The 15073-nt window shown below is 42.0% G+C and overlaps 1 protein-coding gene across 2 annotated transcripts in view; it reads left to right on the top strand.

Moving 5' to 3' along the window:
• The window catches only part of ARHGEF28 (Rho guanine nucleotide exchange factor 28), a 259431-nt gene that overhangs the window by 121326 nt on the left and 123032 nt on the right, over nt 1-15073 (top strand). For both annotated transcript variants that reach the window (XM_006081332.3, XM_006081331.3), the window contains exons 8-9: nt 5214-5266; nt 5851-5911. In XM_006081332.3, coding sequence (XP_006081394.1) covers nt 5214-5266; nt 5851-5911 — 114 coding nt within the window. The remainder of the gene's footprint in view (nt 1-5213; nt 5267-5850; nt 5912-15073) is intronic.

The raw sequence follows: 15073 nt of genomic DNA, 5'->3' as shown, positions 1-15073 counted from the left end.
ACACCCCCAGCTCTGCCACAGACTGCCTTCAGAGCTTATGCAAGTGACTTCGCTGTGGTTTCTTTTGTGGAAAATGGTGGTGTGGGAGTGTCAGTTAATACTTCCTTCATAGCAAGACTTAAATGAGAAAATAAAGATGGAGCACCTTGACCCATCTCTGACAACTGGTCAACTCTCGGTCATTATGAGTTCGAGCTAGACCACGTGGCTAGCGTGGACTCAGTGGTGTATCCATAAAACAGAATAGTATTTAGTGATAAAAAGGAATGAAGTGAAAGACAAGTGTCACATGATCTCACTCATATGTAGACTGTAATGAACAAAATAAACTGATGAACGAAATAGATTCAGAGACTTAGAAGCGTGGAACAGACTGATGAATTTCAAAGGGAAGGCAAGGAGTGGGTGGTGGGTGAGGAGAGACTAACTGGGAAACATATATGCATATATGCATAGCCCATGGACACAGACATGGTTAGGGCCTGGGAGAGGTAGGTGCGGGGTAGAGAGGTCAATGGAGAAAAAAGGGGGACATCTGTAATTCTTTCAATAATAAAGATAAACTGAAGAAAAAGGAATGAAGTACTGATACATCGCAACATGAACGGACCTTGAAAACATGATGCTACGTGAAAGATCCAGTTACAAAAGGCCGCATATTGTGTGATTCCATTTATATAAAATATCCAGAATAGGCAAACCCCTCAGGATGGAACATAGACTAATGGTTGCCCAGGATTGGGTGAGAGTGGGGAGGTTGAGGATAAATGGGTAGTGAGTGATAATAGGTACTGGGTTTCAAGTTGGGGTGATGAAAATGTTCCAGAATTGATTGTGGTGATGATTGCACAACTTTGAATATATTAAATATCACTGAATTATAGCCTTTACATGGGTGAATAACATGGTATTGAATTATATCTCAATAAAGTTGTGACAAAATATACGTATGTCTGGAGAGGAGTATACACTAAAACATTAACAGTGATTTTATTGATTACTTTTTCGTAGTCCCTTTCAAAGTTTCTTAGTTTTTTTTTGGCTCAAAAGTGTCACAAATTATTTTTAAAAACTGTATTTCAAAAAAGATGGCTTAAATTCTTTCTGAAAGAATGCAGAGTGCAAATATAAAAATGATATTGTAAAGGAACATGTTTTTGAGTTGCTGAGGGGCAAGAATTTCTTCTCTCACCGGGACACGCTCTTCCCGGCTGCAGATGCTGCAGTCAGTGGGGGCCTGGTTTGCTTGTTGAACCAAATGGAATGTTGAGGGTTGAGGACTGACAGGGCTCACAGAGATATTTCTATAGATACATGCCTCAGTGTTTTTCCCAGTCCATGCTTATTCTTATCAGTAGTCCCACTTTTAGGGGCTAAAACCCCCACATAATTGGGATACTGAAACAGAAGGTCAAGGTGATGTAGTAGCCTCTGAAATAATAGTGGTGGATAGTTTCTCACATTTGTCCCCTTCACCATTTTGAATCTCTGGCAGTTGTGAATAGGACATGCACACTAGGCTAAAACATTAAAGTGACACGTGGGCGTGAAGTCGTTATCAGTGAAACACAAGTGCATAACCGGAGAGGAAAGGGTAGACTGGGTCTGACAGAGGTGGAGGGGTGGGAGGAGGCAAGGGGAAAAGCATTCATCAGTCTGATCCAGTTTGGAGTTGTATCAAAATAGTGCTAGTATTGGAAGTGTTTGAAGGAATAACTAAAAAAATAAGCAGCCTTCTTTTACCTGGCTCACCCCCAGGTTGCCTAACAACTCACCACATCTCATTGGCTGCTTTGGGCCACCAGATCCAGGTGGAAGAGAGAAGCACTTATTCAGTATCTGTAGTGTGCCCTGCAATCAGCTTGGCCCTGGGGATACAGGTATTGGACTCAAATCTATTTGGACCCAGCCTTTCTGGGACTCATGGTCTTTTGGGAGAAACGGATTCAGTGAGAGACTATGAACCACCCTAAGGGTTCCTGTGGGCATTTGTGGGGCAAGTGGAGCAAGCTGAGAGCAAGGCCCTTGTTTCCAGTTGTGCTTCGATGCTGCCCTGCAAACCTAACCCAGTTGTGCACTTGACCGTGGACAGCTGAACCCGAGGGTAGCGATGAAACAACAGTAGTTGTCTGGCTGGCTCTGATCATGATTCTTCTTGCCTCCTCCTGGGGGAGGAGTCAGATGGCACCGCAAATGGTAGTTAAAGGAGAATACTGTGCATTCTAAATTTTCAATGTAAGCTTTTTCATTGCTTAAGTCTAGCCTGGTTGGCCCCATTTTTCAAAAGGGGACAGGCTTGTGCACAGAGTTCAAATCTATTAGGCTAATCTGTTTCTTAAGACACTGATATAAATCTTACAGCTACTTAACCCTGTTTTGAAAACCCTGTTTGCTGCTGCAGTGTCACTGGTAAACATGATTATTAGAAATTATTTCTTGTTCCATTGCAGCTTGGCAATAAAAAGGTATGTTTATGAAGTTGGTAAGTCTGATTTACTAGTAGAGGGGGTAATTCTTACTTCTGGGTGGCCTGGAAAGCAAGATTAATAGGTCTTTAAAACAGAATAGCTTGGAGTTACTGATATCATTATCTGCTGAAGGTTGCTATAGCAATGAGTGGTTTGATTGCACAGTGCAGTTGGTGGTACAGTGGGTGAGTGTAAAAGGATCTGAGTAATTTAGCAGAAACTCTCCTGGAGCAATTTAATTAAACCCCAGTAGAATGAGTGCCAAATTCTTTGAAAGCTCTAAGATGCAGTTCTGTATAGACCTAAATTAATTAATGATACATTATTATCCTGAATTTATGCTGTCACAAATATCTTTTTTTTAAAAATATATTTCATTGATTTTTTTACAGAGAGGAAGGGAGAGGGATAGAGAGTTAGAAACATCGATGAGAGAGAAACATCGATTAGCTGCCTCCTGCACACTCCCTACTGGGGATGTGCCCGCAACCAAGGTACATGCCCTTGACCAGACTCGAACCTGGGACCCTTGAGTCCGCAGGCTGACGCTCTATCCACTGAGCCAAACTGGTTAGGGCTGTCACAAATATCTTAATGATTTTAGTATAAAGGTTTTATAACTTTGCAAATTATCTTTTAAATGATGGAATACAAATTTTATAAAGACTTGTCTATTTTAATATAGTTTTTAAAAAGTTAAACAAAATTACATTAAACTATAAGGAAAAAATGTAAACTGGCCATGAACAAAACCTAGCTTTTTGAGAGGGGCGGGGAGCTGGGGTGAGAACATACTACCAGGGTGAACACATTCTTTATTGTTGCATGCTGGACTACCAGATGACATAGCCTTCTTCATTAGCCATCTTAAATAAAATGTGCACTGTTCTTCTGAATCATCAGTGTTGGTGTAGAATTCTTTAGGAATGCAGAATCATCCTAATTTAAGAGCATATGGTCTGACATGGCTTTAAAGGAATATTCTATCAAGGACAAAATAAACACATGTGTGACTCTTGGTATCTGTGCAGACGTGTCTGTTGAAACTTTGGTTCTGGTTACCCTTCCCTTCATTTTTAATGCATTGCTGATATCTTTCCCACTTACCTAATTTTTAGGGTTTGTGTATACATGTTTCAAAACAAACCCTACTATGTTACTACAGTGTGGTAAACAACATAGTGAGTGCTTCACATCAGCTTTCTGCATCTGTGCAGTGGGATGAAAAGCTTTGGACATAGGCTCTTACACAGCAGGCTTTTGAAGTGTGAAGTTGGCCTAGTTGACACACACATTGCTGTCCATGCTGCCCTGCCAATGTTACTCTGCTGCCACCTAGAGGCCTGTGTGGAGTGTGCATGTAAAGGTAGGCAGGATGCCGGGGAACTAAAGCTGCCTGTGTGTCTGTCTGCTGCTGCTTTGTCCTTATTCCCTGTTGAGGTCAGTTGACATGACCACACACAATTGAGGCTCTTGCTTTTTCATTTCTCCTTGTAGAGCTGATGTGCACTATGAATTCAAGAACAGTACACTATTTTGGAGTGTTAATATCTTATTACTTGTTTGATGAAAAGCAAATTCAAAGTTTTTGTGATGTAGATTGTTAAAAACCCCTCATGCCAGTGAGAAAGTTGACTGCTCTGCTTCATCCTTGCCTCAAGGTGTAAATGAATCCCTTATACTTTTCTAAGCAGACACACGGAAGAAAACTCCCAACATGTTGCCAGGCAGTGAGAAGAGCTTGAAAAAGCCCACTTGGAGGTCTGAGGCCCGCCGCCCACCGTGACTTAAATGAATAAGTGTGGCAGAGCCTGCTTAATGGACCTGCTGGGAAAAGCAGTGGGGTTTCCCCAGAATGAGCTCCAAGCAGGGCCATGGGGGCAGGGGAGCTGAGGGGCCCAGAGTAGGGCCTTGGGGCCCACAATGTTGGATATTAATGCAAATTCAGAGCAAAGATTCTTAGCCATCTGTCCTTTTATTTTCTTTGGACCCAAACCGGCTGTTGGTGGTTATTGAACAACAGTGGCCCTTGTTTACCGGCAACTGAGTGTTTGGGAAGAGAACCAATCAGTCAAGGCACAGAGAAAAATACCCCCTAAGTGAACCTTCCTGAACATCCCAGAACATCCTGACCACTGATATTTCCAGGAAAGCCTGTATTCAGAGAGGGGCACCGGCATGCCTGCGGCTTGTCAGTGCGGAGCCTGCCACCGTCCGAGGCTGAGCCTAAGGGCTGTGCTGGCGTTCTCGACTTCCCCCGGTGCCCCAGGAAAGGCCAGGCTGCATCTAGAATGAAGGGTGCTCGTTTGAAACATGAAATCTCTGGTATTTGAGGAAATAGATGTGCGGGATTTCCTCAGGTGGGTACAAGTCATGGCCTTAGAATCTGTGCTATTTTGAAGAGCCTTCCTTTAGTGAGCAGCCTTCCTCCTGTATCAAGGGCCTTTATTTACTTAATGACCATTTTTCCCCCCTTCAGGATTCCCTGTGAGAGCTCCTGGGCTTGTTTACATCTTGGTCCACACAAATAATCCCCGAGTGTGGCCAGTAAGGTTATGAGAGACGCTGCTCTGCGGACAGTTGGTTTTTAAGAAGCTTAATCTAAATACCTGGTTTTATGCAGACAGTTTCTGGACAGTTCATTTTTATTCTCCATCTAGTTTCTTCCTTCCTTTCTTTTTTTATTTAAAAAGAAAACCAAAAGCTTTCATCAGCAGATCCTGATGAGAATTATTCCTTTTGCAGAGGTTAAGAATTTGGTGTCCAGTAGATCTTCACCTGAACAGGAGGATGGAAAGGTAATGACTCCCTGGCCCCCTTTTTTTCCTCTGTGCTGCTCCCCAAAGTTAAAGTGGAAGTGAAGATCTGGTGGTAGTAATTTTTTTACAATCCCCCAAGAAAAAACCAACACACACACGCACACACACACACTCAAGGATGTGCCCCACGCCACATTCAGAATAACTTGAAATTCAGTTTTCTTTATCGGATTTTCCATCTCTAGTGTTTATGACCATACCTAGCTATCTTTCTAGTAGTATATGCAAGATGACATAATACATTTTCCAAAACAAACTTGTACTCCAGGACTGATAGCTAGCTGTGTGCCGGTAAGGCGCTTGCTAGAGTGAACCTGGGAGAGAGCCTTGGAGCAAGAGAAGCTATGGAGAGCTCGCAGGCAGGTTTCAGCTTGGGACAGGTCCGTCTCGTATTTTTAGCTCTTAAATACTATCAGTTAAGGACAAGACTAGTTTTCTGTTTATGTGTGGTGCACATGTAACATGTCTTTACTGGTGTTCTCTGAGGTTGTTTTTCTAGTTTACAAAAATAAGGAAGCATTAATATGGCATTAAAAACACACACCTGACTTTATCTCTTCCAGGGCCTGAAAAGCCTGGTGGTTCAACTGAATGAGCATGAAGACCAGGACTGTCTAGATTTGGGTAGGTTCCAAAATATGGCTTCTCCTTGCACTCCTAGGGGCAGCACCGTCCCAGGTGCATGGAGGACAAGAAGGAAATATATTTAAAAAAGAAAGTCTTCCTTCCTGGGAACCTTGTCTGTTTCTTGAAACTCACTCAGATACATTTTCTTTGCAGCATTAGTTATGCAATGACCTCAGAGGTTGAGTCTCTATAATGTAAAAAGCAAAACAATCAAAACAAAGCAATGAAGGCTTTTCCTGAGCTGTTTTGTTCTGAGCCAGCTGGGGCTGGGGACTTGTCCTATGTTACCTTGTTAGGCACAGCCCTCAGGTGAAGCGACTCCCCTCGCGGAGAGTGCCTCATGGAATTGGGACTGATAACTTCCTTCCTCCTGGCCCTGGAATCCCCAAGCTGACCACTATTTCATTTTGATACCCAGTGTGGCCCCTTCGAGCTGAGCTGATAGGATCTTACCCCTGGCCTCCTTCAAAGGCCCCGGGAGGCCCCTGGGCAAGGAGAAGGTCATCCTTCCTGTGGGCCTGGAAATTCTCATCTGCTCACGTGCGTGCTAGTTCACAGCACCCTGAGGGCTCCTCCACAAAGCTCTTCCCTAGACATTTTCTAATTCTTCAGGAATAATCCAGGCCCAGAGTCCTCTTTTGAGTTACAGCCTGATGAGGCTGTTGGGTTGGAGGACATACATAGGCTGGGCAGAGGCCTCGTCTGGCCACCTGGATGGTCTTTGAAGGCCTCTGTGCTAAGTGGAAAGCAGATAAGCACCAACTTTCCTAGGTGGTGTCTTCAAGCTCAGCACAGCTGAGGCAGGTCACATACCTGGAAAGCACAAGGGCCAAGCAGTCGTAGGAGTTGCAGAGGTGAGGCGGCGGCGGTGGTGGTGCAGTGCTCAGGCTGGTGTGAAATCGGGAAAACCAAGACGATGCCCAGGGTGGTCCCGCAGAGCCTAGTGGTCGGGGTGCTCCCTGGAGGCCCATGGAGCGTTATGGGCACATTTGGCAGCTACTCGACAAAGCAGTTACAACAGTTGGGAAATCATGAAGAATGAGGCCTGGTGAGGAGGAAGCACCCTCAGGGGTGGTTGGCTGAGCTGCTGGTAGCTTGGCTACGAGCCAGCAGAGATTTGCTGGATCTCTTTGCGTGTGGAGCTCCTGAAATTGGAACAGACACGGAGACCATCCCCAGCAACCCACACGCCTTTACTATTCCTGTTATATAAGGTAAGAGGAAGAATTGACTTCTGGAAGGGGGGAGATGAGAGGTGCAGGCCAGCATGTCCGTCTGGATGGCTGCTGTGGCCACAAAGCCAGGAGCGTGGCCCTAGCCCATGCATACAGGATGTCACATCCACCCAGTGCATCACATACCCAGGAATGCTAGCTCCGAAGAATGTTTACCAAGACAAATTGCTGGTGGCGGGGGGCGGGGGGGGGGGAGTGTTGGCTGGTAAACGTATGAAATACCAGGATTATTTTATTTTTATTTTTAAAAAAATATATTTTATTGATTTTTTACAGAGAGGAAGGGAGAGGGATAGAGAATTAGAAACATCGATGAGAGAGAAACATCGATCAGCTGCCTCCTGTACACCCCCTACTGGGGATGTGCCCACAACCAAGGTACATGCCCTTGACTGGAATCGAACCTGGGACCCTTCAGTCCGTAGGCCGACGCTCTATCCACTGAGCCAAACTGGTTAGGGCATACCAGGGTTATTTTAATTTAGGTTTTGAAAACTCACTTCATTCTCAAACTGGTATACTTGCTGGGTAAAGAAGACACGCGTGAAGGAAATTGTGGTAGCCTGACCAAATTCGGGTGTTTTGTCAGTAACATCATTGTGTCTGAGGAGGATTGTAGGGAAGGGTTTGAGACAGAACCGTGTGTGACGTTAACCCAGTGATTTATGGAAGGGTTGTGAATGATTGTTCCTCGTGCTTACATTTGCTTTTCGTTAACTTAAACTTTTTTTGGATTAAAAAAAGTTGCCTGACTTTATGCAAAGAAAATGATAATAGATTTTAAAAGAACCTTCTGACTCAGAGAAGGGGGCAGCCAGCAGTGAGCAATAGTCAGATGCCAAGCTGGAGTCTGCAGCTGAAAACCGCTTTTCCTCAAGGCCATTTTCAGCCTGTTTTGCTGTTTTATACGTGTGTACCTTCTGTTCAGTCTCTAGGGAAAGGGCTGATACATGTGGGGTCGAGGTATGTCTTTGCTGACTTGTATTATTGAAAATGTTTGATGTGAGTTTAGTGTGATCTCATAGACTACATCAGTGCTGTTGCGATAGAACTCTGTGACGATGGACATGTTCTGAATCTGCACTATTCAGCATGGTCGCCAACAGCCACATCTGTTTCTAGAATGTGTGATGTGTAACTAGTGTGACTGAGGAGTTGACTTTTAAATTTTATTTAATTTAGTACGCTGGGAATTGACGTTGTATTGTTGTTGTTAACCCATCAGAGCATCAGGAATCATACTGGCCATTAGTTATCCACCGAGAATGTTGATTGGAGGGTTAATGTCTCCAGGGGACAGCAGTTAGTAAGCTCTTCCGAGCCAGTGCCCCCACCACCTCATCGAGAAGTGATAGTAGGATTCCATTTATGCTGAGTCAGCAGTGATGGGCCCGCTCTCTGTGGATGCTGCAAGGGCCTGGTGTTTTGCTCAAAAGGGAGGGCTGGGACCTGATTCCATTGCAGTGAAGAGCGGGACGCCCCAGTGGTTCTTTCACATTCTTGGCAGGTAGAATGGGAGGAGAGGGCAAAGCATTTGGAGGAAATGGAAAAAGAGAAGGTAGATGGAATGGATCGATACAGAAATTAAGAAGGAAGGGTCCAGTTAGTCCCTGATAGAAGTGTAGAAGTATAGGGGGATAAAAATGATTAAAAACTAGAGGCTCAGTAGTGGGCACTGGCAAATGCTGTGCCCAGGAGAAGGGAAGTGAGCATCTGGCAGGAACAAGTAGACTGCCTGTGGGAAGATGGTGGAGCTTTGGCTGCCCTATTGGATTCCCAACTGCAAACAGAGATGCATTAGCTGTAAACAGCTTGATTAGCTGCTCTTTGCAAACTTTACTTTTAAAAGGTTGAATCTGAAAAATTAAAACCATGGTTAGAATTAAGATGTCCAACTCACAGTTGAGTTCGTGCTAAGGACTGTGACATAAGAGCGCCGGTATCTCAGGTGAATTGCAGAAGCTCCTGGAAGGTGACACCCCTGCTCTCTCAGCAAGTGATATTCCAGAGTGTGAGTACGTTGTGTATGACAGTCAGATTTGGTGAGACGCATACCGAAGCTGATTTTCTTGCAATAATTTATCAGCCATGGCTGCATTGGACTAAAGAGTATTTGAAACTTACTTGGCTAAAATTGTATATTGTATGACTCTTGGATGGGGGGAAAAGAAGGGATTTGGTGAAACTGACTTACTCAAACAAGAACTATGTGAGCATCGTGTAACTTTCCTCGTGAGGGACGATGGAAGGCAGGTAGGGAGAGACTAGGGGAGGTGGTGGCGGCATTGTCTGTTATCATCTGTTTTGCTCGGATAGTCCCAGTACCTTGATTGAGGCTCTGGGCATAAAGCAGTGCCATGTCTGCTGTTCCAGGTTTGGCTGGCACACAGTGGACTTGGCATAAGTATCAGAGAAGATTTTAAACATAACATCTTGCTAAATAGCTTTTGCTGAAAAATTATTGTTTTTTAAAATCATATAGAAAAATCAGATATTTTAGAATGAGTAGAAAAAAAGAAAAACATCCCTATAATTTTCCCACTCCCAAGGAGCTACTCTTAAATTTCGGTATACTTCCTACCAGTATTTTTTCCTATGCATCTATTGTTTATATAGTGATGATCATGTAAACAGTAGAATTTTGTTTCCTGCTTTATTCATTAATCAGCATATACCATAAGTATGCTCCATTTCAGAAGGTAGCTTAAACCGATTCTGACCACTTCCTACAAAAAAATATGGATTATTTTTCCAAGAAGAGAGGGAAAATGTCACAGAGACTCCCGAGAAGTATATTATTTGATTTTAAGGAGTGGCTTGGTTGTCAGTAGGTGCTGAGGCTTGAATCCCAATTATTCTTTAACACTTTGGGTCACTTCATTGCTCTTGCTGTTTGTTACTTATACATGGTCTGAGAAAAAGCAAGCCTCTCAATGGGTGTTGAGCCTGGGAGGGTGGGCAAGAGGGAGACAGATGAACAAAAGTGGGATGTGGAAGGAGACCTGACTTGATGCCCCAAAGCAGAAACAGATAGAAGCAAACGTTAGGATGTGAGGTGCTTCAGAATGCTCAACCTAAATGACGCAGACTTCTGTTACTGCGGACAAGACCAAGAAGGAGAAACAAAGGCCCCACACAGGAAGCTCAGGGAGACGCCAGCAAAGGGAATCTGGAAGGAAATGATTGGAAGATCCAAAGAAACAGTGCCTCTAGTGCTGGTTTGGCAAACCATCAATTAAGTAGGACTAATTAGATTAATATTTCTTTTCTTCTTATGTTCACTAAAAGTTTGGAAATGAAAGTAATGCTGTTAAGCTGTAAAAACTTATAAAACTGTATTTTTAAATTGTTTGTGAGCATACAGTTTTGCAAATGTTCCCAACAACATTTTGGGAACATTAAGGTCCTAGATCTTAAGTGTGAAATCTTAAGATATAGGACCCATGTCAGTAGAAGTTGGTCCTCTATTGGCTATTACTATTTTTTATTTTTATTTTTTAGGTGAAAAGTACAGAAACTTTATTGCAAGCAGACACTACCTCTAAAACCTAATTCTAAATTCTAAGCCTAAGACTGTCCCTCCTGGACAGACAGAGAAGGGTGGCCGCTGCTTTCTTTGTCTTGAGGCATTAAATAGGCTGCAGTTCTTTGTCTGAACCTGACCCCTTCTTATTGGTCATTCTGCTGCACAGAATTAGTTTTCAAACCTCAAAGCCCACGTGGTGTCCCCCACCTTCTCTCCCCCTTACCTTGTTGGTTGGAGTCACTTTTGATTTATCTTATCCCTCTCCCAGTTGTGTTGGGAGAGAAAGCCCTATCTTATGGGCCTCCCAGCTACTCAGGTCAGGGCTACTTTTGGCCTAACTTATGGTCACTTTAATTGCTCAGGCCCGAGATACCCCTGTCGGTCGTTGGTTTATGGCTGTCTTATTTGCACAGGCCAGATATATTTCTATTTTATTGGCTATTATTTGAAAACATAACTCTATCTATGTTGAGATCTCAGGAATGTTGCATGAAACATAAAAAAAAAATGTAAAAAAAGAGAGAAAACCTTAGCAAAGCTCCTATCCTTTGGAAAATAAGTTTTCAAGCCAAATGTTTGGCTAATGTCTCTTTTCTTTTTTTCCTTTTGAAATTTGACAATACTCTTTATTGTAAATTCCATATAGCCAGTTGATTCTTACAGTACACTTTTTTTTCTTTATTGGTTAAGGTGTTACATATGTGTCCTTATTGCCCCATTGATCCCCCCCCCACACACACTCATGCCCTCACCCCGCTGGTGTCTGTGCCCATTGGTTAGGCTTATATGCATGCATACAAGTCCTTTGGTTGATCTCTCCCCCTTACCCCCACCCTCCCCTACCTTCCCTCTGAGGTTTGACGGTCTGATCGATACTTCCCTGTCTCTGGATCTGTTTTTGTTCATCAGTTTATGCCGTTCATTATATTCCATAAATGAGTGATATCATGTGATATTTATCTTTCTCTGACTGGCTTATTTCACTTAGCATAATGCTCTCCAGTTCCATCCATGCTGTTGCAAACGGTAAGAATCCCTTCTTTTTTACCACAGCGTAGTATTCCATTGTGTAGATGCACCACAGTTTTTTAATCCATTCATCTGCTGATGGGCACTTAGGCTGTTTCCACATCTTAGCTATTGTAAATTGTGCTGCTGTGAACATAGGGGTGCATATATCCTTTCTGATTGGTGTTTTTAGTTTCTTGGGATATATTCCTAGAAGTAGGATCATTGGGTCAAATGGGAGTTCCACTTTTAGTTTTTTGAGGAAACTCCATACTGTTCTCCACAGTGGCTGCACCAGTCTGCATTCCCACCAGCAGTGCACAAAGGTTCCTTTTTCTCTGCATCCTCGCCAGCACTTGTCGTTTGTTGACTTGTTGATGATAGCCATTCTGATAGGTGTGAGATGGTACCACATTGTCATTTTGATTTGTATCTCTCTGATGATTAGTGACTTTGAGCATGTTTTCATATGTCTTTTGGCCTTCCTTATGTCTTCTTTCGAAAAGTATCTATTTAGGTCTGTTGCCCATTTTTTGATTGGGTTGTTTATCTTCCTTTTGTTAAGTTGTATGAGTTGGCTAATGTCTCTTTATGCTCCTGGCTACAGAAGTTTTACCCCCCACACCCTCGTTTTTTTTTTTTGTTTTTTTTTTTTTTGGGGGGGGGCAGGGTGGGGGGTGGTCATTTCTCTACTATAAGCCAAAACTTACCAGTGATATGGCTTTGAAATCAAGGGTCTGGGATGGAAAAATATCCCAAGAAGACCTTTGGGAATGCAAAGTTATTTGTAAAAATTGACTCAAATTTTATGCCTTTTGTTAACTTCAGTGAAATTTTCTTATTGCAGTTGTTGAGGTTTTAAAAATTGTTTTTGGTAGAGGACATTGCTGACTTACTGGAATTGTGTTGAATATTGTAAGCTCAATTTGGTATTCTTATCACAAATGTCCTGCCTTTTATATTTGCGGCTTCATTGTTTGGATAAAATTCCCCCTGTGGAATGCAGGGAAAATATTGTTTCATTAAATTAGACAATTAGGGTATTTATCGGAAAACTTTTATCCCATAAATTAGAAGAAAGAATTTTTTTAGGTTAATATATACTATAAACTAGGAAACATGAAGAAACTAAAGCCTTACTAGAGGTTTATAGTTTATCATATTGTATTTTCTTCTGATTAAAAACAAAAACAAAAACAACCACATCTGCCCAGCCAGAGTGGCTCAGTTGGTTGAACATTGTCCTGTGCACTGAAAGGCTGGCAGTTTGATTTCCAGCCAGGGCACATTTTGGTTGTGGGTTTGATCCCCCAGTTGGGGCACATACAGAGGGTACCTGATCCATATTTATCTCTCATCTCTCCTCGCCCTCCTCCTCCTCCTCTGCTTCCTCCTCCTCCTCCTCCTCTCTCTCAGCATGTCCTCGGTGAGGATTAAAAAAAAAATAAAAAGCCTATCTTAATTTATAATTTCCAAGTCTAGGAAGCAGTGATGAGTCTGATGTTCTGTTTAATGTTTGCTCACCAAGGTTTCCAGGGGAAAAAAGAAAATAGAGAGTGAGTTAAAGTTAGGAGTTGCTGATCTAAGCATTCAGTTATCCTATGGTTCTAAACTCTTCCAGGTTTTAATTTCAGCGGAATTACCGTGGAGCTGTAACAATCCTGGAGCCTGGACCCACCCTTAGAGAGGTTGAATTTAATTGGTCTGGAGTGTAGCCTGTGCTTCAAGAGTTCTAAGAGCGCCCCAGGTGATTCTCAGGTGTGGCGGAGCTTGAGAACCAGGGACACAGTTCCTTACTTTAAGGTGCTCTGCTCTGCTGAAATCACCCCGGACTTACTAGGTTTCCATATTTTTGGAATTTAGATTATAAAAGCAATTAATGAAAGCCAACTTGTATTAGGTTTGCAGACTTTTAATGATTATCACCATCAATATCTTCGTAGATGTGGGAAATGTGAAAACTTTGGGAAAAAATTATTGAAAAAATTTCCTAACTACTTGAACTTTAATGAGGTTATTGATTTAGAGATGCACAGATTGGGATGAAGGGAGTTGGGTTTACACGAATGTTATAAGGGCATTATGACGATGCTTGATATTTTTGGCATTAGTACCTGTAGTATAATCTAAATCACCTTTTTCATCTCACAAACCACCCTAATTTCTGAAATGTAATCGAGGGAGGGGGAAATGGCAGGTTTTTTTCCCCTCTGAACTCTTAAGTTCTTCATTCTCCAAAATAATATCTTCAACTCCAAATAAACCAGTTTCATGAATAAGTTAATTCCATAGGATCCTTCCCTAAAGATTCTATCTTGATATTTAAATCAAATGATTAGCTTATAAATTTCAAACAAGTATAACATTTAAGGAAACTACAACTAATTATGAAAAAAATGAACTATATTCTGGAAATAGCATTTATAAAATTTTTACATGGAAAGTTAAAATTCCACTCAGAAATTTACCTTTTTCTTGTGATGAAACACTTCAGGAAACCTGTGTGCACAGACACTTAATGGAAGAACTGCCTTCACAGAGGACTCACTGGGCTGTGGCTTGATTGCAGTGTAAATGTGTTTATGTGCATTTAGGCCTGTTTTTTACTGAGTACCAGTGGTTAATCCCTTGGAAGGGACTGTAGAGCAATTAACATTCTGGTTAGCTTTCATGCCAGGCAGTACAAGCTCTAACAATTTATTGGGACAATTTGCTTTAACTGTTTGAGTGGCTGATTAAGAAGGCATTTTTATGAAACATGACCCCTTCCTCCAGACATGGGCAAGAAAGCCAACAGAATTTATTCTCTATATGAGGTTCTGCTGAAAACTATGTGTAATAAAAATATAGAGTAGTGATGCAATTCGAGGCCAAATAGGAGATCCAGCAGTAAATAATCTGTTGTTGCTTCATAATATTTAAAATCGCAAACAAAAAATCAGAATAAAGAGTGAAGTTGAAGGTATCTAGATCTAGAACTTGAGAAGAAAACTTTGAGTAAGCTAGCTGAGTTTCATCAGGGTTCTTGAGATTTGTCTGCCAAGAGGGTTTCTGTTGACCTGACTGAGGTAGACTCACCTGTGCACAGGTGGCACATGGGAGCTTCTCATTGGGGTTAACTCTCGGGAACTATTAAAATTATTTTCAGCATGTAATTTTTAATGTCTAATTAATCCTCTTAGAGTTACACAGCAACTTTACATAATAAGAAGTTAAGCAAAAAGAAATTTTATGCTTGACTTGAATACTATACATCTGAATAAGTGATGCAAACATTCTTTTAACATGAATTGCAAACATATAATCAACACAGATTCTGTACTTTTTGTCTCCATCTTTTAACATTTTCAGACTTTATTTTTCAGAACAGTATTAGATTTACAGAAAAGT

This window comes from Myotis lucifugus, unplaced genomic scaffold, assembly GCF_000147115.1.
Source record: "Myotis lucifugus unplaced genomic scaffold, Myoluc2.0 scaffold_0, whole genome shotgun sequence".
NCBI classification, from domain to species: domain Eukaryota; kingdom Metazoa; phylum Chordata; class Mammalia; order Chiroptera; family Vespertilionidae; genus Myotis; species Myotis lucifugus.
This window is presented reverse-complemented; position numbering and strand designations above follow the sequence as displayed.